Raw genomic sequence first — 22,945 nt, forward strand, 5'->3', positions numbered from 1 at the left:
AAAAAAAATAAAAATAGAACAACAGCAGAAAATGTGGAGCAGAGTGAGTAAGCCATGGCTTCCGACCCCTGGAAATCAGCCATACTCACTGCTGTGCAAATTCCTGCTGCTCTCTGAGCTGAGATCATACTGTTGGAGATGGCAAGTGTATAGAGCACAGATCTGTATCTTTCTTCCATTGCTAAATATTAACAGTAAAAAATAAATGCAGGTGATGCAACAGGCTTTGACTGGGTCTATTTATGTGACTGTTGAGATATTTTAACCAGATCAGTAAAATATTTGGCTCCCTGTGCCCAAAGCAAATAGATATGATGTTAGTGCAAACTGAGTGGAGCTGCCACTTTGCTGTTTAGGTAAAGTTAATATTTTTTAACATGTTCACCTGCAGTGTATTGACGTGTCAATAGGATGCATGGGACAAACACTTATTTTATAGGAGACATCTGGAAAAGGACACATCTCCTTTCCATTATTCATCTTCTGCTTCATCCCCTCCCTAAGTTGAGTTGTTTTCCTCTGCCCTCCCAACTGCTCCAAGCAGTTAAAAAAAAGAAAAAACCTCACAAAACCAACTAATGTTTCTCGAATGTCAGCATGCGCTGACTGTCAGGCCAGCAGGACAAACAAATTACATTGTCAGAGGCCTTCCACTGACAGCTCCAGCCTACCCGTTCCCACAGTTTAAATCTGGAAACTCTTGATGCAAATGCTGCAGTTGATTTTCATGGCTATAGTGGCGCTTCACTGAAAAGTGGTACTTTGGAGTGGGGTTTTGCAGCATTGGGAGTTGATGGGGGTTGAATCAAAGCTTGTGGTTTTGGGAGGGCATTTTCCATCCTGCGTGTCTACAGGAGACTCAGGCCATGTCTAGATCATTGGCATTACTTCGAATGTGGAAATACAGTAAGAGAGCTCCTTCTCTGGAGCCTGGTCAGCCTGGCCTTTTTGAAGTATTCTATGCAAGGATTATTTCCTCCTTGCTGAATGTTGTGTTGAAAACCGTAGGATAAAATATCTTGAAGTTATCCAGTACCCTCACCTGTCTCAACTTTTGTCACTGCTGATCATAATGCTGCTCTTTTACTTCTCCTGGCATGGCAACTTTCTAGTTAAAGCACTGTTTCAGTGGCAGTTCTCAAAGGGGAAAAAGTGGAGGAAAATAGTAATAGTTCAAATTATGACTATTCATGGAGTATGCATGAACACTTATGGTTCATGTGAAGACATTAAATAAATAATTAGCAGTCTGTTAGTTCATACTGCAGACTCTTGGAGGCTGGCAGGACAACCTGAGCTTATTTAACATGACTGTCTACTGACCATTAAGCCCTTTATTCTAAACTGGTGCAGAGGGTGTTATTTTAATCTTCAACACAAAGTTCTGGTTTGGGAGAATGTTTCCTCTTTAAGACAGCATTTCTTTCAGGACAAAGACAAAAGAAAATAAAAAAAAACCCCTCCAAACAACAAACAAAAAAACCCCATCTGTGAAACAGTAAACCAATCACATCAGTACAAATTGGAAGGTAAAGATGTAAAAGAACCTTTTTGTTCTTAGTATGACGTAGCATGTCATTAGCAGGCATTAAGCCAGTGTTCAGGGTAAAATTTAGGAAAATGTCTTCATAGGGGGTCATACATTTTTATGTGTCTCATTCTGTTCTAAATGACAGTATTCACGGCACTCCTGTGAACTTCAGTGGCAAGAGCATCATGCCCAAAAGAACATCTGCCTTGTCTCCTTGACTTTCTCAACTCAACTGCACAATGCAAATAGGCTAAACAGAGTAGTGGAAAGGTGCTTTGCAGATCAGCATAGGCTTCAGTGATGGTGTCAAGAAGAGCAAGGGTGGAGTTTGGCCAGGAGAAATTTTGTTAATATTATGGTGATCGCTCTGCTTCACTTCATAAGCTAATCACCACCAGGGATCAGGACAATTTACTTGGTAGCGCTCCACAGATGTCAAAGTGGAAGATGGGGATTTTTGTTTTCTTTTGAAGCATAACACACAGCTCGGTGTCAAAGCTTGTTTTACAACTAGATGTAGTGCATGTTATGTACTGTCTGTTTATGGAGTGTGCGTGCATGTGTGTGTATGAGTGAGATTCCCAGTTGGTTTAAATCCATTGTCTTTGGCAAAGCTGTGTGCTGTACACCATTGAGAATTGGCTTTCTTGCTGTTGATATATTAATTCTATTCTTGTTTTCTCAAATGATTGTATTAACTGGGGTACAGCTCATGAGGTCTCTTTTTTTCCCTATTTGTATTTCCTCTACAATAATTTGGTCATAAATAGGCACATTTTAAAGATCACTAGACAGACTAATGTGGAAATATTTTAGGAGAAAATTTTTGAATATGATTTTTGAATATTAGTTGTCTCATTTTAAAGACTAGTTCAAAAGAGAACATCAAATTCCTGGTTTAAAAAACCCAACAACTTAGAGATACTTACCTTTTCATTTTTTATTCCATTTCTACTTTCTTCTATTTCATAACAGTTCCTTTCTGCTGTAAGCTAGAGAGTAAAAAAAAAACAAGTGTGCTTTGGTATTTGCATTACTGGTCACTTAGACTTGTTGTTTTTTATCATGTATATTGGCTGGTTTGTATGCATTTTTCTTAAACCAAGATTTAAGATTTACATGTTATCTGGAATTTGATCTATAACTTGAAAGGCTACTGTAGCCACAATAAGAATGAAAATAACCCTGAACTGTTGAAAATTCAGCTCGGAGCACCCAAAGTAGTAATGACTGCAATAGTAGTTTTGTCGATATTTATAAATCAATGCAAACCAGAAACTGGATGTTTTAATTTAGTACAGTTTCAATGTAACTGATACCCTCAAGTTTAGAGCTTTAAGCTTTGTGAAGTGCAATGTTATTGCAGGGCATGCATCCAATTTTTAAAACATTATATAGATTGGAGACAGATGAGCTTTTCAAAATTATTTTAGGCCTATTTTGATTGAATGCCTGAGATGCATTTTCCAGTGGAAATTAATTGCATTGATGTGAAAACAAATGAACCCCAACCTCAAAATTAGCTGCAGGTTCCTGCTTGAACCAGTACTTAAAAGAGAGGGAGTGGGCACAGATAGTGACTGGGAATTACGATGACAATGTACACTTTGTTGGTAGAATAAAATAACCTTTCTTCAATGCCTGCTCTTTTTTGTTGTCTCTCTTAGCATTCATGCATGCTTAGAGAGAGAAATTTTCCCATGTATCTGTGGCTGGACATGAGTGGACAATGGCTTTTATTTGCTATCATTGCTTCCCTTTGCGTGCTGCTGGAAACCTTTGCTGGCCTGTGTCAGCAGCTAAGTGTCAGTAAAACCTCCCACTGCCACTACCTGTAGTGCTTCTGTTGTCATGGGACATTTCTGGAGCATGCATTTCTTGGGGATTGTGCTAGGTGAATTCATTAGTAAATAGCAGCTACCATGATTTCCACCCTTCCGTGTAATTTGCCTTAGCTATGTAAAAACTGCATTTGTGATGCTCGCAATCAGTGGATATGTCCCAGTGAGAGGCGAGCAGAGAAAGCATTGTGAATCCTTTAAATTATGAGAGCAAACAACACTGGCTTGGAGCTGATCTCTGTTGAAGTACAGCTGCAGCAGTTCTCCATGACTTTGTTCTGTGTGCCTTGAGATTCACCTCTTCCCTGTGCTTCTCATAATTTGTACTAATATAGCTGTCAGCTGGGATTTTTAGCATGTTTAAGAGATGAAGTGTGTGCAAAGGTTCCTCCCAAGAAATGGCATATATTCATTTTGATCCTCATGAAAGTTTGAAGGGAATCAGTGAAGTGGGTTGGGGGTGGGAAGAGGTCACTGAAGATACATAGCTATTTGGCAGCATTAAAATATTTTCACACCTGGTGATGACTTGCTGAACAGATAATTGAGAGAACACCCTCATGAATGTGCTCCTCTGCCTCCTCCCCCACTGCCACCCAGTGAAACAACCAGCAGCCTTGAGGCACTGAGCGTATTTGGGGCTGTGACCACAGTGGGCTGTGCTAACTTTCCTCTAGGCTGTAGAGAGAGGTTGGCACCGCAGGAGCAATGTGCTGATGGCAGAAGTGCTTGGGAAACAATGAGCATTTAAAAGCACAGAGTTTCTCTATGGCATCCTTGTTAAAGGATAGGGTTAAGAGCTGGATTTTGGCCTGACGCTGATGTCATATATCATCTGAGAGTTTTTGAGGCTTCTAATTTTCAATTTTGCTTATTTCCTATTTTGTTTAGGAAACCATGTAGCATTATCTTATATAATCCCTTTCTTAAAGATTTCTACAGTATGTGTTACTTTTATAGTATTTTTAGTGTTGAGTGTAGAATTTAAATCTCAGTAAATAAACAATCTCACATGTATATACATCTACATATTGTCTTCATTAGTGATTGTGCTCTGCTAACCAGAGCAAACTCTGCTTTCCATAGTGGATACAGAAGACTTGTGACTTGTCAGCAGGAGACACACTGAATCTGCCAGTGACAGATGCTGGACTGGTTTTCTGTAATTTAGGCTGTTTTCTTTAGTCAATCTATTTTCTAGCAAAACTGTGATCAAATCTCTACTCTGTGCCCAGCCCTAGCATTGGGGATGCATGTGCTGTGAGTTGTACTGTCACATGGTCTTGAGACTAAGCAACACTTGGAGCCACTGTCTTTGTACAAGTTTTAGATTGATGAGCATGAATAAGAAACTGATGGCTACAGTTTTATTAGTTCATTAATATGGAGCTGAAGAAAAGTGAAGATTCAGATTAATTGCCTTTTAATTAATGTTACTTAATATTTAAATTGCTGGAAGTTTCCTTTGGGGTCTACTTTGGTTTTTTTTGTTGACTACCCACAGCAGCTGTTTTTCTGTGGGGACCTAACTGAATTAGCCATGACCAGAATCTGGCCTGCAATTTAAAGCCTCCACTTAACTAGCAATCTTAATTTGATTAATTAATGCAGGACCCTGTTCCCTTTTCTCTTTGTGCACGGCAACCTTTCTGCTCTAACTTTTACAGCGTTGGATGTGGGGGCCCACAGGGGCAGTGTTAAGGAAGAAAAAGTCAAGAGAGGTAAAGCCACCCAAAGTATTAGTATAGCAGTGCTGTCTGCCTGCAGGCACATGAAGACATCAGCAAGTACATCTTTCTTAGACACCCAGGCAGGCAAACATCTCTGAAACACGGGGCATGAAACTGCTGCCGCAGCATCCATCATCCTATGAAGGACAGTGAAAACATGTGCTGTCATCTTTGACATTTTAATTGAAAAGAAAGCTAACACAGATTTCGACCTTAAGCAGTATGTTTATACAAGTGTATACAGAGAAATAATCTGTCAGTTCAGTGCAGGCTCATTGCTATAGGAGTTGGTTTAGTAGCTGAACAATCCAACATTAGCTCACACACCTTGCCTTGTTCCATGCCTCAATAATTTTTAGTAGAAATACTTTGCCTAGAGGCATGCAGTTATTAAAAAAGAGGCTCAGCTTGCTTAAAGTCTGGAATTATTAGCTCATGGTAACAAGCCTGCACTGGAGAAACTGTTGGTTCTTTGTTTTCATAACTTTGCTGTAATTCACCATCTTATTTTCAGAGACAAACTTCTGCATTGTTTGGGAAGTTAAAAAAAAAAGGAAAAAAGAAAAAGAAAAATAAATCACTTCAAAAAGATTTTTAAAATTTTTTATTATAAAGAGGGTTTACAAAGCTCTTTTATCTTAGTATTTCTATTAAATGGGACTGATCCAAATAATAATGGTAAATAGAAAGACAATTTTGAGACATTTGTTTTACCTCATTTCCAGTATAGGAATCAGTTGGTAGTGAGCAATCAGTGGGAGCTCTCTGAAGACCCTCTCAGCCCTTTAAGAGTAAAACTCTTTACAAAAGTCCTTTTTCTCCATCCTTTTCGCAACCTACTATCCCTTTCAGATGCAAAGTTGTGAAGGTCAAATAAAATCCATTTGCACTGCTATAACGTGTGTGAAAGGAGTCACTTCAGCGAATGAGGGCTCCAGCACCTTTAGATAGCCCAAACCTGGCAGAAGAGTTACTCGGTGTTCAGTTGCCACTTCATCTGGATGCTGTGTGTAGGTTTCTTTCCAGCTATTTAACCTGTTGATATTTTTCTCAACGAGCCTCAGATTTTCAAACTTTCTTGATTTTGCTTGTCAGGCTGGAATTTTAAGCCCAAATTTTAAAAAGAATGGTCATGTTAAAAAGTGTGTAAGCTTTGCTGCCATTATTATTCCTGGTTTTAAGTCAGCTGCCATTTCATGTATTTGTGTGTTATAGCTACCTCTACCTATTTTTTCAATGAAAAATGATACACCTTTATTTGTGGGGCTGCAAAATCATTTGTTTACCTGAAGAATTAAGCTTGGTTCTGTCTGAGCTGAGAGACTGTGGTGGCAGTGGAATTAGTTTGACAACGTTGCTTGCTTTTATGATCAAATCATATTTATGTTGCAGTTTTTGGGGTTAATCCCACTTTTTTTTCTTTCTTATTTTAATGCAAGAATGTGTTTTTATATGGGGTAGTTCTTTATAATCCTTGAACCTGCCTTTTGCAGTGTTTCCCTGTTTTGCTTTAACTATGCCATTATCCTTCACATATCATTTGTGAGTTCCAGCTGTGTGCATAAGACTGTACAGAACATAAACTTCTCCAAGGAGGTTATAGTCTAAGAAACCATTCTAGCTTTTCTTATTTTTCTTGTAATGGGTCATGCAATAAGACCCAGCGAAATATTTAGAGGGAAAGAAAGATTGAAACCAGCAGTTTCTAAGACCTGTAAGAGCCAAAAGGCAAATGTTAATGGGTTTTGTGAGGCTTCCAGGGACCTGCTGGTCCTTGTACTTGTGCTGAATTTGCGAGGTTCCTTAAACATGTGTTCAGGAAATATAGGTGGAATTAGCAGAACTGGAGTTTCTAAAGGCAAGATTTATCATTGACTAAAACTTTAAATAGACTTTGGCCCACTAAATACATGATGGGGCTGCTGATTTGTGGGGCTTTTCTTCTGCAAGCTCAGGTGAAAAGTACAGAGTTCTTAACATATTTTGAAGACGTTTTCCCACAGGAAGATAGTATTTTACTGTATATATATATATATATATATATATATATATATATATATATATATATATCCATTCTCTGACTGGTTCTTTTGGCTGTTTGTTTGTTTTACTTATTCTTTCTCTTCATTTGGGTGTTCCGTCCATGTGTCTTAGAATAAGTGATCAGGAATGCATTTCTGATAGAGTTGCTTTGTTTACAATGAACAGCTTCTCCCCAGGTGACATTGAGGGACATTTGAATTGAGAAATAACACCTCTTTAGCTGCTTTTGACTTCTGTTCCGTATCATTTCATATCTGCATGCTGCATCTTGCTCCTTTTGTAATGCTTGTTGCTGAATTCCTTCTTCCTGTGTGCCGATGTATAGCTTGTTACCTTAATTGCGCCAGCTCTTCTGAGACACTTACATGGGCTTTCCCTTCACTTCTGAATCAAGCTTCTTGTCTTTTAAGACTTTCTGAAGCTTAACCTTATCTTATCTCAGTCCTCCAGTTTCTCATTACAGTGTCAAGCATCACTTTCACTTTGCCAGTGTTTTTACTATCAGCTGATTTCTCTTTCCCAGGCAGAAATCACTTCTTGTCCAACACTGGGAAAATACCTAAAGGCAAAAAATATATGAAGATACATGCACACCTCATTTAAAAATCTCTACAGAAAGCACAGCTTTGTCTGGATGCTTCCCGAATCCTCTAAGTTATGAGCCACAATTTTCACTCTCTAGACTGTTACCCTTCTTATGTCTCAGTCTTAGCTACTCCCTTCCTCTTGCAAACTCCCTCGGTCCTGTCATTTCTGAGCATAACAGTGAAATAAAAAAACATACAAAGAAACAAAACGGCAACCAGAGTTGTGCCTCTAAATTGTCTCCAATTCTTTAGCATATTTATTTGCTTGTGTGTTCTATCTCCTTCTTCTATTTTTCATCTGGTTTGTGTCCCTAGAATATAAACACGCTCTGTATGAATTGTCTCTTATCTGTGTTTGTACAGTGCCAGGCTCAACGGGGTCCTGGTCCCAACTGGGACCTTAGGGCACCACCACAGTATAAATGTCTGCTACTGATAATAATAATCTGCCCACATCATGCAGATGTCTGAATTATCTGAGAAATACAAACAAGGATCTCTACTAGGTTGGCAGGGAGCCATGAATTCTAGGTGCCAGTTTTCTTTTCCCCTGAATATGGTTTGGCTCCCTGAAAAATCGTGGTGACACAAACCTCCCACTTCTTGGAAAGCTTGGCTGTCTGGTGGTGATGTGATTAAAACATCGTTAAACATGGGATACAGCAGGTCAGGTGAGGTCCCTCGCAACTATGCGAGGTATTCCAAGTACTGGTCTGATGCTTTGCTGTTGCTTTCCCTTGTGTTTATTTTTTTTTCCTCCTCTGAACAACAAATGGATAAATTGAAACTAGACACAACTGCCCTACTTTGAGGGTGGGAAATAATGGATCACAAATGAGGAAAGCCCTAGTTAGACTGATAGGTTTAAATAATAACAGTGTGGATCAAAAAACAGCAGACAAGCAGTAAATTAGGCAGCCCCTCCAGTCAGAACACATTTCTCAGATTAAAACATCCTCTCCATGTTTTTGCCTCTGACTGAATTATTCAAATATTGAAGGCCCAGGACAGCATTTGGGCCAGGTACTCTGGCTGCAGTAGCTGCTGTAAAAGCAGCTTGCAGCTGGTCTGTGGAAACACATGCTCCAGGAAACTTACTTTCTGCAATGAAAAGTTTAATTGTGACAGTACCTGGCTGTCAATGAGACTTTCAGAGGGTAGACTGCAGCCAACTGTGCTTATTCTCAGTATGGCAGGCTACTTGGGGGCTTCAGCCTGAAAGCCACCCAAACCACATGCACATACTGACGTCCCTTGAAAAGATCCAGGCTCCTGGCATGCAGTGATTGCTCCTCATTACATTGATCATGATGATATCATTGATGCCTTATTCACCTCTGTCTCCCTATTGCTTCTACTGGCTCTCCCTCATTTTTTCCTTGATCTCCAAGCTTTCTGGGGCAGAACCTCACCCACATCACTATTTTAAACCAAGGCTTCTAGGCACTGATGCAGTAAATATGTAGATACATGCATGTTTATACATATATATATAAATGATGAAAGTCTGATCAAGTGTGTTGTGTCATGCCGTGTGGTACAGAAATCCCTCAGCCAGTGCTGAGCTGACATGGCAAATTCCCATAGCACAACCAGCCACCTGTGGGCTGTTCTGGTGTGAGCTGGCTTGGTCTGAAGGCTATGGAAAGTCAAGAGATGAGTTCCTTTACTTCAGTGCAACTTGGTATACTTTTAGCTAAACTTTTTCCACACCTGAGCTAGCTGAAGCAAAACAAACAGGGTTGTGATGTAGGTATTCTTGATTACCTTGCACGAATATTACGTGCAGGGGAGTAAGGAGCAGGAGAGAGGTCATGGTAAGACCCGCTGACCTGGGGTGCTTTACCATAGTAGAAAACCTTCTACAGTGACACTTTAAATAGCATCAGTCCTTTTGCACATAGCCCCAAATGGTCTAGGTCAGTAGGAACCTACTCTCACGAGATCTCAGCAACAAATTGTCGTCTGCCCAAATTGTCCTTGAAGACTTCAAGTTAAGGGAAGCCTAGTCTTTTAATAGACGAGTGTAGTGTTTAGTCATCAGGCATCAATTTCATCATATCAGACAGAGTATTTGGTATTAATCAAGGAGGCAGACACTGAAGCATATATCCTAGATATTTGATTGCATTAGAGGAGTTATCTTTAATCATTGAGTAGAGTCATATGATGGAACATGATCGAGTCACCATGGCTTAGGAGGGTACCACCCATCTGTTTAAATGTTAATAAGAGTGACTCATGGTCTTAGCATGACCATGCAGAGGAAGAAGAGCCAACATGGTCAGTTACAGCAGCTTGGCTAACCTGTGGTATTTTACTAAGCCACTGTAATGCTGACTATCCAGGCCACATACGCCCAAAGTGTATAAATGCTGACTGAGACCCCATCATGTTCAACAGCAGGCTTCCACTGGAACACAAAAAAAATTCCTAAATTTTGGAAAAACTTCACGAATAGCCAGATTTTCAGTGAGGTTGAGCACCTGCCAGTTCTCTATCTTATATGTCGTTTATCTGTGGGCTGTTTGCCCAACAGCCCTATTTATTTAGCAACACAGGTGCCAAGGAATGAAAATCTCCCAGTCAGCAATATTGATTGACAGTCTGCAGGCATTACGTCCTCAGCATTTACGAAGAGAGGAGCAGATTCAATATGTCCACCAAAAAATAACGATTATAAACTCTCACTGACTTTCTTTGCTGCCAGATAGAAAGCAACAACAAAAGAGATTCTGTTGTCCTTGGAAGAGATGTCTTAGACAAATTGAGTATCTCAGCCTGTACGGTTCTGTGCCATACACATTCGCTGAGCTCTGTGAGACTGCACGTGCAGGAGTACATGCTAAATCCATGACCTGTATTCAGTGGAGGAGCAATGAAGGTATCCATGAGTACTGGCCAATGTCAGTTTCCCTGAAATGGGAGGGGGGAATCTAGAGTGCATTATGTAGCACTTTTATCGATGGTAGGAGCACTGCAGGCTTTCCAACAAAGAGGCTCAACCTTGAAGTGCATGTCTTCTCTGACTGCTCTGCACCTCTTTTAAAAAGCAGGCTTGGGAACAGACTAGCAGGAGTGTAGTAATAAAAAATAGAAGAACTGAAGATCTTTTTTTTCTCTAGCTAAGTGTAAAGTATGTGCTTTCCCCTAAAATCAAGCAGTGTTAAAGGTAAAACTGGGGACAGCAAGGAAGCTTCTTTGACATTTTAATAAATACCAATAATTCCCTTTTGCCCATGCCCCATATTCCCAAACTCATTACAGCAATTTTGCAAATTTTTTTGGCTCCGGAACGTATAAGCAAAACCCAAACCATGCAGTCCCTTGAGAATCACTTGCGCAAATTGTATAGGTCAGGCCAAAATAAGTTTCTGTCAAACAGCCTAACACCTAAGCTTATTAGGAAACTGGTGAATTGTACAAAGGGTCTGTATATAGGGCACTCTCAGAATTAATACAGGTGGGGAGGGGTGGTTCTTTTCACGGTGCTTATTTTACTTTGATCCCACTGAAAACTCAAGAGGTATTTTTATTGAATGCGTGGCTCTGGCCTGTACAGTTCCCATAGATTCTCTTCCATAGATCTAAGTTCCCACACATCTGAGCTGGTGGACTCAGAGGGCTGCAGAGTTGGCAGGTGAGTGCACACCTCAGTCTCATTCCAGGCCAGGCAGTAGAGTGCACCAGTGCTTTCTCCTTTCCTGCCTGCTCCTCCCACCTGCTGTCTGGGAGGAAACCCCATGGGCGTCCCCAGCCGGGGATGCAGCACCCTCTGTTCTGCTCCTCAAATGCACCAACGTGGGGCTCCAGCCCTTCCGTCTGGCACACGGACTTTACAGCATGAGGTAGTGAAGACCTGTTTGAGTTTGTCATCTTCTCTGCAGGGCAGTAGTTCTCATGAGTATGGGCCAGTGGAAAGTGGACCCTGCTTATAGGGGTCACCACAGTCTCTAAAAACCAAACTGATATCTCCTCACATTCAATCCAATATCTCCTCACTTTTTTCTTTTCAAAAGAACACTGAATCTGCTTTTCACGCTGTTTTGACCCCGTCCTATTGATTTGTCAAGCGGTCATGTGTGAATGAGTGCTGGTACACAGAGCAGCTGAGTTTAGGGGGACAGCAGAATGGGTCAGGGTCTGTGTGCTTTGAGTCTATTTTCTGAGCTCATTTTTTCCTGTACTGCTTCCATTCCACTTATGCCACCTCCGTGGCACCCCAGGCTCAGCCCATGCGCTGAGCTGACTGTAGAGCTGCATATCCCAGAAATTCAATCACGCTCCCTCACAGAACTTACTGCACTCTCTAACAGGATTACAGCACACATTTGGAAAATGTTGTCTTAAGTTTTTTTAAGGTGATATGAAGATGTGAGTACATCACATTCCTCCATCAGCAGATAACAAGGGAGGAATAGGAAGAACTCCTTGTATCTGAGATACATTTGTTGTTATTTTTGGGATTCTTTCTTCCCCTTCTGAATACGTACTGTATGTGTCTGGGAGGATTTTTAAAACATCCTTCAAAACACAGGCTTTTTCTCTCCACGGAGAACCAAGACAAAAGGATGGGTTCAGTTGTGTGCAGCTGCTAAAAGAGGGCAGCTGAGGGCAGGAGGGTGGGAGGAGCAGAGTATCTTAGTATGAGGGAATTGTCAGGGCAAGGATTTTGAGGTGGCATTTGTTGGGATAGAAATGTTTCTAGGGAAACAGTGTTGAAGACATGAGTGTTGAAGCACTGCAAGTCCAAGGATGGGAAATACTGGGGAGTTTTAAAGAAAAGGGGATAAGGTGGTTTGAAGTCTTGGCAAAAGAGAAGGAGACTTGTGTCAGAAGAAGGTGGTTTTGCCATCAGACAGGGACCTACAGTTTGGGACCCTGGATGTGGTGTCCTCCAAACTGGATGTCTGTAAATCCCATCTCTCACAGCCTTTGGGCTTTTTGCAGGATGTTTGATAGCTGGAAGTGACAGCTAAACTTAGAGGAGGGTTTTATGTATTCATGGTTGCCAGTAGCACTTGAAATTGGAGGAGCAAAAAATGAGGTGTGACACAGTTCAGGCCAAGCAGCATAGTCTTACCTCTTGTTCCCCTAGGGTTATGACTCTGCTTCCCCTGACCAGCTCAGCCCAATTTTGAGGCTTTTATGGCTAGCTGTGGATTGATCATTGAAGCAAAGGATGCTTCTGCTAAGGCTTTAAATCAACCATGATGTTTAGAGGCTCTAAACATCTTAGACTTTTGCCATGATAGCCCCTGCAAAGGCTCTTCGAACTCCCAGATTATGCACCCTCTTCTCCAGTCCGTCTTGTACCTTTAGGGGCAACTCTCCTTCCTAATGAGCAGCCTAAACCATGTGCTATACAGAAAAGCATCCTGCTCTCTGAGAATTTAACACACCTACTTGTACTGTCAGTGTTTGTTGAGGCACTGTACATGAAAACTTTATTTTCAAGGTTTTGAAAGCTTGAAAAAGTAGCAAATTACACTCACCCGAAACTTCAAGCAACTCACACTTTCTTCAAAACTAAAAAAAACCCAAAACAACAAAAAACAGCTAAGATGATTCCCAAGGCCACATTCTTAAAGGCTTTTTTCAAAGTGTAGTCCCAGCATTGTTTAATCCATTAATTTTATGATTCTTCTTTGTGAGTGGGCCTGCTTTCTCACATGCAGTTTTCCCTGTGCTGTACTTAAAAAATCCTTCTAAATCTTTTTAACCCCTTTTGCCAAAATAATTCACTCTGCTTTTCTGTAGTCCATGTGTTTTGCTTTCATAAACTGCTTAATCTGAATGTAATTTTCCTAATTTATTTCTACTTTTTTTCTTTCCCATTTTTTGTGTCCTGGTGGTGTGCTAAGTGGTAAAAGTAGTAATTTTTTGGTTTGGAACAAAGGCTTGGTACATTTTCACAGGAGAGATTGTCAAGAGTGGTTTGGAATACTCATTTTAGACCAGCTTATTTACAGGTGATACGATTTCAAAATTAATTTAAGAGTGGTTAATTTTCTGGTCATAGTCTGCAAAACTGTCATCCAGATATTTTTGCTCCTGAGGGCTAAACTTACAGCAGTGCACTAATGCCAGCAGATTTTTCTGGTTTGTCTGTAGAAGATCTTTTTTGTACCATCTTTTGCTAGCCGCAATGCTGTGCAGAGGTGCTCAGACTGAGACCAGCTGATAGGTTTACATTCATGTTATATCAGATGAACTATGCTGGAGCTTTAACTGATAAAGAGAATAAGGAAGGTGATTCATCTTCTTCTTGAAAACTTTATGTTCCACTGATTTATGCAGGAAAGGACAAATCCTGGATTGGTTTATCTGCGCCTGCTTGTCTGGAGCTGCCTGTGCCTACCAATGGCTGGCAGGGTAAGGCTTGTTTTGATCTCCACAGCCCATGACAACTTTCTTTTCTTTTCCTCTCTTCTAGGCCTGTCCCAGGTTCTCTGTCTTCACTACTGCACCTACACAACCGACAAAGACAGCCTATGCCTGCCTCTATGCCTGGCACCCTGCCCAACCCTACCATGCCAGGATCTTCTGCTGTACTCATGCCTGTAAGTTTTCTTATTTGGCTTTTTTTGCAGGATGGAAAGTTGTGTTGTGTTTGATTCAATCAAAGCAGAGGTCAAAGTCTTCTGGGTTTTGTAAAACCCAGTGTAATAAGGAAGCTGGACCTTCTTTGGTGCTTCACCTTAGACTAGAGTATTTCTGGCTAAGTTAATGGCATGCTAATTAGTGTGAGAGTGATTAGAAGCAGATTACATGAGACTACAATTTGTGATTATCATACTTGTTCATGTAGGTGAATTCAGTATGTCTGTGATGGAACAAAAAGATTTTTCTGAATTCAGACAAAAAACTGGAAAAGCAAGGTACATAAGTTATGTCAGTAAACTCTAAGTGATCCTCTTGTGTGGGAGATAACCACTTAGCAGGAAAGAAATGCTAAGTGATGATTTACTTTTCTGGCCTGTTAACTTGCACTTATTGAGAACTAGGTAACAATTGCTCCTCATCTTCCATCATTTCTGGAGGGATAGGAATATTTCCCATCCTATGGAAACCAAATGGCTGCTTTACAACTGTAACTTCAAATTTTAAATTATTTTAACCTTTTAACTTTTTCAGTAGAAGACATTTGGGTAGGTTAGGGGTGGAGAAAAGTAAGGATGGGGGAAGAGGGAATTTTTGCTTCATTTCACTGTGTTCAGTTTGCAAGACAAACCTAAGAGCAATTGACCATGTGAGGGACAAAAGCACTGCTTGTTCTGGCTTTCTGGATCAAGGGGAACACTCCACAGAGATACAGAGATTCAGGTTTGGCTGCTGTTTGAGCAATCATGAATAAGTTATTAATTATTAACTTGTCAGTAAAGCTCTCCTGGAATATTGATCAGGAAGTTTAACCAAAAAAAACCCTAAGACATGTCATTGTGGGAAGTTTTTTTCTGGCATGATTCCCAAGAAACCCAAATGCAACAAACATCCAGCAACAGTTTAAGTTCAGTGGCTTCAGTCTGTTGCTGGGGAGCCCTTCGGGCAGCTTTACTTGCAGATGAGCAGGTGTGCTCTGGCTGTGAGCCCCGGAGGGATGAACATGGAGGCGAGACAGACCCTGTCAGCACTGGCTGCTCCTCCTACCCCACAGCACTCTTGAAAGGCCTGCAGGGGAGATGGCACTGGGAGCTGCTCCTACCCATGGAGAAAGGGAAAGGGGGCATTGGCAGCTTTTCTCTGCCAGGGGACAGCAGGGTATTCACATTTCCCCAAAGCCCAGCACCCATTCTTGCAGACATCATGGAGGGTGAAGACAAGGCCTCACCACAGGGCAAAAAAAAAAATATCTCCCCTGCTTGGATTGCTCAGAAGGACCCAAAACGGCCTTTTTTGTAAGAGCCAAAAATTCAGCAGACTGGCTCAAAGCAAGGTGGGATGCTCAGCTCTGTCTGGAAGCAGCTCCATAACCCTGTTTTACCACCCCTTACAAGGCCTAGCAGTGTGCAGGGCTTGTCTTTTTTTTGGGGGAATACCCTCCAGGAAATTATTTTATAGAGTATTTACTGCCATTAGGTTTTGTTTGTATCACTCCCTCCCAGCCTAGTGAGACTAGCTTGCAGAAAGGGCTCTGAACAGCCAGGAGAAGTTTTGCTTTGTATTTTATTATCAGTGCATGAAAGCTTCCCTTACAAGACATGTGGAAAACTCTTCACAGCTGAGCAGTCCGAGTGAAGGAAAAATAGCCAACTTGTTTTCCATATGCTTGAGATAGTAGATTTTTATTTATGCTTTTAACAAGCTAAGTTGGGCTGCACTGGGAGGGGAAGCTACAATTTTATACAGTGATGCTTTTAAAACCACTTAACTCTGAGTGTTGTTATACTGAAAGGGAGAAAATCATTACAAAAAAGCACAAACCTGGGTGGCTGCTACATTTGTTTATTAAAGAAACCCTTTCTTTATAATTGGCTGTGAGTTTTCAGGGCCGATTCTGATGAAACACACGCCTACATGCATACACATATGCAATTCATGACACAGATTGTTATTTTCCCAGTCATGACTTGAAGAAATAAAGCTGAGTCCATTTAAATAGAAACTGAGAGTAAATTCTTGCAAATGTCTCCAGATGTTTTCAAAGCTTTTTTTTATTTATTTTAAAAGATGGAGCGACAAATGTCAATGAACTCCAACATCATGGGGATGCAAGGGCCGAACCTCAATAATCCATGTGCTTCACCTCAAGTTCCCCCAATGCATTCAGAAGCCAAAATGGTAAAAAGAAAAATTTTTTAAATTACTGCATTTTTCATATTTCTGTTGCATACCAGTTACCCAGACAGTGGGGGGGGGGGGGGGGGGATGTAGCCAGACACTGCTTACTTCATTCTTAGTCATACGTTATAATCTTTTTTAATATGCTGCAGTAAATTGCCTTTGTGTCTATGAACTTTCAAGTTGTTCTTAGTCCTAACTGATCTCTGGGTGAGAGGGAACTGAAGGATGAACTATCTGATCCATACTGTACTAAATGGGATTTTTGGTGCAGGTCAGTAGAATTTAAGCAAATGATTTGAGTGGTCTGGTTGTTTCTCTAATGGTGTCTGTGCTCCACAACTTGATTTAAAGAAAATTGGCAGTTTATAAAGAGTGCAGTATAAAGTGTGTGCTGCAGAGGGAGTGTACATAGTCCTTGTTTTTTCCAGATGGGAGCACGGTGTGTCAGAGAAGCATACCAAATAATATCTATCTATCTATCCATCTATCTTTGGGATATTTTCTTTTTCTGGAATGCAACAAAGGTGTTCCCATCAAAAAGAAGTGCCACAATTTGGACAAATGTAATTTATTTATACAACTCACATGTCATAACAAAAAAACGAAGTTGTTTTTTAAAGTTGTTCTACATCTTAAAAGGTCAAGGCTTCTCAGGCATATGTACTGATATAGGATTAATGTTCTTAAACTAAACTACAGGTGGACATATACAAGTTTTCCCCAGCTTTATATGCACTCTTGTGGAGGTATTTGCGACTAATATCCTTGGAATCAAGTTATCAGTAGAAACACTTTGGATTATAAGTTTCAGAATTGCCATTTGCTGCTGTCTAATGGAAATATAAAGACAGAAGTCTTTAGTTTTAACTCTGTAGGGCTTTTATCCTCTTAATTTATCTCATCATAGTGGAAAACAGGAGTAACTTCATTGAACTTTTTTCAGTGGCACTTTGCCAAGGTAAAATTGTCATAAGTGAGAGAATGAAATCAAGCCGACAAAGATTAAGCAACCACATATTTTTATATCTTTCTACTTTTCATGACTGGTGTAGCTTTTAAAATTGTTGTCATCCATCCTGAGGCAAAGAAAAATATCTATTTGTCTATAGACATAGTGCATTGAGGAGACTCTGGGTTAAGAGCAACAACATATATGAGTTTATTCTACCTCTGTTTTCTTACGTTGGGTAGGTCATGCCTTTGCCTCACTGTTGGTCTGGGTTAGGCTGTTAACCCAACCTCTGTTAACACTCTTTCTAAAACCACATTCTGTAAACATGCAGCAATTTGGCCAGAAGAAGAACCATAGCCAAAAATGCTGGCTCCCCCAGCCAAGGAAAACCTGTGGTCGAGAGTTCTCTCTGCTGTACCACACAGTGACGGTGACATGCCAAATGGCAACAGCATCTGCAGCAGAGCTTGTTAAAAACTTTTTGGAATAGGCAAATGTTTTTTCAATGCAAGTGTAGCTGAGCCAAGCTAAATACTCCTTGGCTGAATAAATCCAAAACTGGCATCTGTTTTGGGGACTAAAGGTTCTGTAGTTTACTCTCTCCCCACACCCCCTGCCTCTTTTTTACTGGTAGTGTGAGACTACTTAAGAACAAGATTAAATTATTGGTGCATATGGTGAGAATTCTGTGCTTTAATAACTGAAACTGTATATTAATACAAATTACCCTTTAATCTGGGTAAGCAGGTTTTGTTCCTAATCTAATGTATGAAGGCATTTTAATGTATGAAGAAATTGCTATCAGTCCCAAAATGGGGTGTAGTGAACAAGCAGAGCCTTTACTTCTGCCACTTCTCCAAGGGTAGAAAAACATATGCACACATTAACTCTTAAGAGGTATAACTCAGAGTTCCAGGACTTATCCTATTTTCAAATACAGGTTTGTGGTTTTAAAATTTCTATATTCTAATTTTATATTTTGTTTCTGTATGAGCACACATGCAATGTAAAAAGCCTCTTCATTTAGCCACTGCTTTGAGGAATATTAATCTATTAACAATACTCTGCCTGAATACAAAGTAGAAAAAATGTAGGAAATATTTAGAGCAAAATTATTTCTTACATGCAAATTCATAGATTTTAAATCAGAATCAATTGTGTTACAGGGATGTTTGTTCTTATTTTTAACTGTTTCACTTTTCCTCATCCTTAAAGCATGTAACTTTGCATAGTCTGGTGACTTAGTTAGAAGTCAGGATGCTTAGTACCTTATCAGACTGTGTCCTGCATTAGGAAAGAATTTCAGATTTCCCTGGATTCTGATAATGCTATTACTGCTGGTGCATTCAGCATTGCTTATGCCCTCTTTGGCCGGCCCCACCTTAAGAATGGATGTGTGAAACACCAGACAGAGTCATCTAAGATGCTTGCAGCTAGGGACTGAAGTAACTGGAAAAGTCCAGGGGATTTTGGGCCTGATTCACCAGGTGCCTAAATCCATGGAAGTATCAGCACTTTTGGGAGGTCTACGTGAGAGAATGTGGGACAGGTTCCTCTAAATGTGAGACCCAGATGTGAGACCAGATCCTTCTGGCCTCATGGCAGTATGTACCTGAGCAATGCAAGCCCAGTTTGGCATGCGGCAGTCATAACACTGTTTGGTGACACATGTGACTTAATTTGCCTCTGTAAAATGCATGTGAATAAATAGTATCTGTAGGGATGCTGTGCGATGCCAGGTTTTTTAAAGAAAGCTGATAGATGGCAAAAGATTCACACCCTTGATTGTTTCATAATTGGTTTATAGTGGGAAATGAAAGCCAGTCTGATAAATACATACAAATATAGAATATGTGTGGCATTCATGTAATGTTTCTATAAGAAGCAATACGTATTTTAATCACCTTGTATCACCTGGCATTTATGGAGAGCCACGCTCTGCCACTCAAGGTGCTTGCTTCCTGGTTTAGTTTTTTTCAGGAGAACATTCCATCAAGTATTAAGGTATTGTAGATGACATCCCAGAACTGATTTAATTTATCACAGCAATCTCAGTTTCCCTCACAGTATACCTCTCAATTAGGTTATCACCTAATGCTTTAAAACTGTCCTAGTAAATGAATGAGTGAACATCTAAATCAATACTGCTTTCTTCTTAGATTCACAGCTGAGTAGGTAAAACTCTTATGCTGCCCACCAAAAACACACATTGATTTTACATTAAAATATATTGCACTGGAAAGAGGAGGAAACATATAGCTCCTTAGTGTACGTGGAAAAAATATGACAAAAATATGCAGAGTCGCACGTGTAGCATATTAACATGTGGTTCAGTAGGCTGAAAGTATTATGAAGCTGGAACTGTTGGCGGTGCCTTTTCCTTAATATACTGCCTATATAGAGCTTGGTTTTGCACTTTCAGAGTACTGGAGGTTTTAGAACTCGGAAGTGCAATACTGCATGGATTACTGGAGTGAAAGATAAATAGTGTGCACTGAACCACTGGAAGCCTGTGTGACAGCAGGTCTTTTTCATGGAGCTGATGCCTTTCTATCTGAATTTTGCAAGGCATTGGTCTTTACCTGCAGAAATTTATGGCCTTTCAAAGAAGGTATAAAAAGCAGACTGGCAATGAACTTAAAAACACAGTCCTCAATTTAATCTATTTTTTTCTTTTACAGTTTCTGTCTGCCACTTGCTCAATATGTAGTTTTATAAAATTTAAATTAAATTTTATATGTGTAGCTTGGCTGTGCCTGTAATCCTGACAGAACGTGTATATTTCTTTTGAAAAGAAAAGAAAAGAAATTATTTCTGTATCAGAGACACATAGGACTGTGGGCTGTTGTCTTTGACTTGTAAGCTTTACTAGGCTGAACAGCAAAAAAAAAAAAAAAAAAAAAAAAAAAAAAAAAAAAAAAAAAATTGAAAGTGTCTCTCAGGTGAAAGAGTGAAAACATTGAAAACATAACCAGAAAAGAAAAGTAATAAATTGGTAGAGCACATGTTCCTAATTATAATAGTAAAATAACCGAACCTCCTGATATACCTAAGAATGCTGGACAGCTTTGGCAGAGGAGAAGAGAAGTGAAAGAAATTGCTGTGTTATCAGCACTAATTTTTATTCAACTTAATTAGAGGTAAGGGTCCAGATCCTGCCGATGGCTGTGTAAATCCCAACGCAAGCATCACCCCAGAGGAAAGGCCAGGCTGTCTGCAGACCTGGCTACGTTTTGTATGGCTCTGAGACAAGCACGTCTCCCTATCTGCAAGAGCACAGCATGCCAGCCGAATGGGAAAGGCTTGGCTACAAAGGTCCAGGGCTTCCATCAGATGCAGATTATGGTCTGAGTTTGGATGGAGTCTTCTGCTGCTCCTTGTTTTACAAATAACTCAGAAACATGTTTCTGTGCCCATGAGCTGTGATGGTGCAACCTGTGCAAAGCGAGAAGCAGCTGGAGTAAGCTCTCACCCCAGCCCTGCTTTGGTGCTCAGCTCAGCCATTGCAGCAGCCCTTGCATGTGGAAGCAAAGAGTGCTGCCCAAAGAGCAGTGGCTGGGACAGCTGGTGGCCTTGGGAAGGACATCCCTCTGGATTCCCGCTCTGGGCCCAGGTTTGCAAGGTTTCCATGCTGATTTCAGCAAGGAGCTGACATAGGCAGTCCAGGCAGGATCAGAGCCACTGAAACTCTAGGTTTAGATACTTCACACTTTGTGACTGAAGATATTTTGTTGAGCAAAATAAATGGTTTGAAATCTATGTTTTCCTATCAAGCTGTCTGGGAATGGAATCACTTTAGTAGAACAGCACATACTGCTTCAGGGCCAGAAGGCTTTTCTTTGCATGGATTCTGGACTGCTGAGCAGAAAGAAAAATGTTGCATCTCTGCAGAACTTTCAACAGCAATTGCTCATCTTGTACTTCACAATAAAGCAATGAAAGCAGCATAAGAGAAAAAAAAAGTGCTAAGCAACATCTTCCAAATAAAAAATAGAGTCATGATGAAATTTCCTGTATCAGTAACTGAGAAGTGTTTTCACAGAAGGGACTGTTGTATAGTTAAAACCCACGGTGCTTCTGCAACTGTTGACAAAACTAACTATTCTGAAATTTTATCTCCTGTTATATTTGTGCTTATGTTTTAAAGTCCTCAAAGCCAAACTCTCAGTGTGCTCCTGATCTGTGCTTTAAAACCATTCCTGGGCAGTAGTTTTGCCTGCAGACAGTGTGCCTTGCTGTGGATTAAGGTATTACTGTGATAGGTGAAGATAATCATATTCTGGTTTGTTTACTGAAACAGGACCTTGTACCCATCATGCCCAAATTTTGGATTATGTACTAGACTGGGTAGGAACTAGTTCTTAAGCTGTCAGGGGCTCAGTAAGTTCACTGGAGAAGCAAGGCAGTTCAGTTACTTATAGCTGCTGTGAATATGTGCCGAGTATCTGATCCTGCTTCTCCCGAGTGCGTATGAATTGCGTTGCTTCTCACAGGCACAAGTTGTAACAATTCCTTGCATTTTTCTTTCTTTGTGTCACTTTATCCTGTGGTGATCTTATCAGCACTATTTCCCTAGAAGAACTTGGATTTTTATTATTTTGTTTGCCTTGATTCAGCTGGGTGTTAAAGTGACCTCGCTCTCTCCCCCACCCACTAGCCCTCACCCTCTCTCTTTCTCCCTGTTTTTCCACCACCCTCTTTCCTTAGAGGATTTACTGTCTTTGTAGATTTGTTTCTCTTTTTCCTTTTCTCCCCAGTGTCCACTCTGATTTTGTAACCATAGCAATAACTGAAATACAATCCCGGTATTTGCTTGCTGTAGCTATCATCTAGCTCAACAGATGAACTGTTGGCTTTTGTGTGTCAGAAGGTTTTGAACTTAAGTCCAATACATCCGTATATGTAGGGGTAATTTGTTTGGTGCACAACTGTCCCTTACAGAAAAGGTTTTGTTTGTGTAAAGTTGGGTGTCAGTGGGTGCTGGTGCAAATAAAAGCAAGCCCTTATGGTAGTGAAGCCAGGGAAGGAAACTGTAAAAATAAAAACATGGTTGTGTCACAGGGAAGTTCTGCTTCACACAGATATATTTCAGTCTCTTTCTTGGAATACGCACAGCTTTCATTTTCCAAGATTTTTGCAAGAACCACAAATAATAGAAATTGTTTTGAGCTTCAGGCTGTTGCATATTAAGCCCAGCATTTGATTGGGATGTGCTAGTGCATCTCATGGCAAGTGATGGGCTTTGGGTGGGGGAGATGGCTTTTGCACACTTTACCAGCCCCATATTTTAACCACTGAGGACACAAGAGCTGGAAGAAAAATCCTCATGGCAATAAATGTCTTGTTTAGGGACAGGCTTAAAAAGTATTTTCTAAAAACTATGCAGTAGCTAATGAAGCAGTTTATTAATTATGGTAGTGTTCCTGTGAAATAAATAATTTCAGACTGTTGAACTGAGAGAGAAAATTGAAGTGACT

At 40.4% G+C, this 22,945-nt stretch overlaps 1 protein-coding gene across 10 annotated transcripts in view; it reads left to right on the forward strand.

The window, feature by feature from the left end:
- Positions 1-22,945, forward strand: part of CREB5 (cAMP responsive element binding protein 5) — a 262,858-nt gene that overhangs the window by 175,335 nt on the left and 64,578 nt on the right. For all 10 annotated transcript variants that reach the window (XM_038129981.1, XM_038129980.1, XM_038129987.1 and 7 more), the window contains 2 exons: positions 14,169-14,295; positions 16,403-16,513. In XM_038129981.1, the coding sequence (XP_037985909.1) occupies positions 14,169-14,295; positions 16,403-16,513 (238 nt within the window). The remainder of the gene's footprint in view (positions 1-14,168; positions 14,296-16,402; positions 16,514-22,945) is intronic.

The sequence above is a fragment of the Motacilla alba genome, chromosome 2 (genome assembly GCF_015832195.1).
Source record: "Motacilla alba alba isolate MOTALB_02 chromosome 2, Motacilla_alba_V1.0_pri, whole genome shotgun sequence".
In the NCBI taxonomy this organism is placed as follows: domain Eukaryota; kingdom Metazoa; phylum Chordata; class Aves; order Passeriformes; family Motacillidae; genus Motacilla; species Motacilla alba.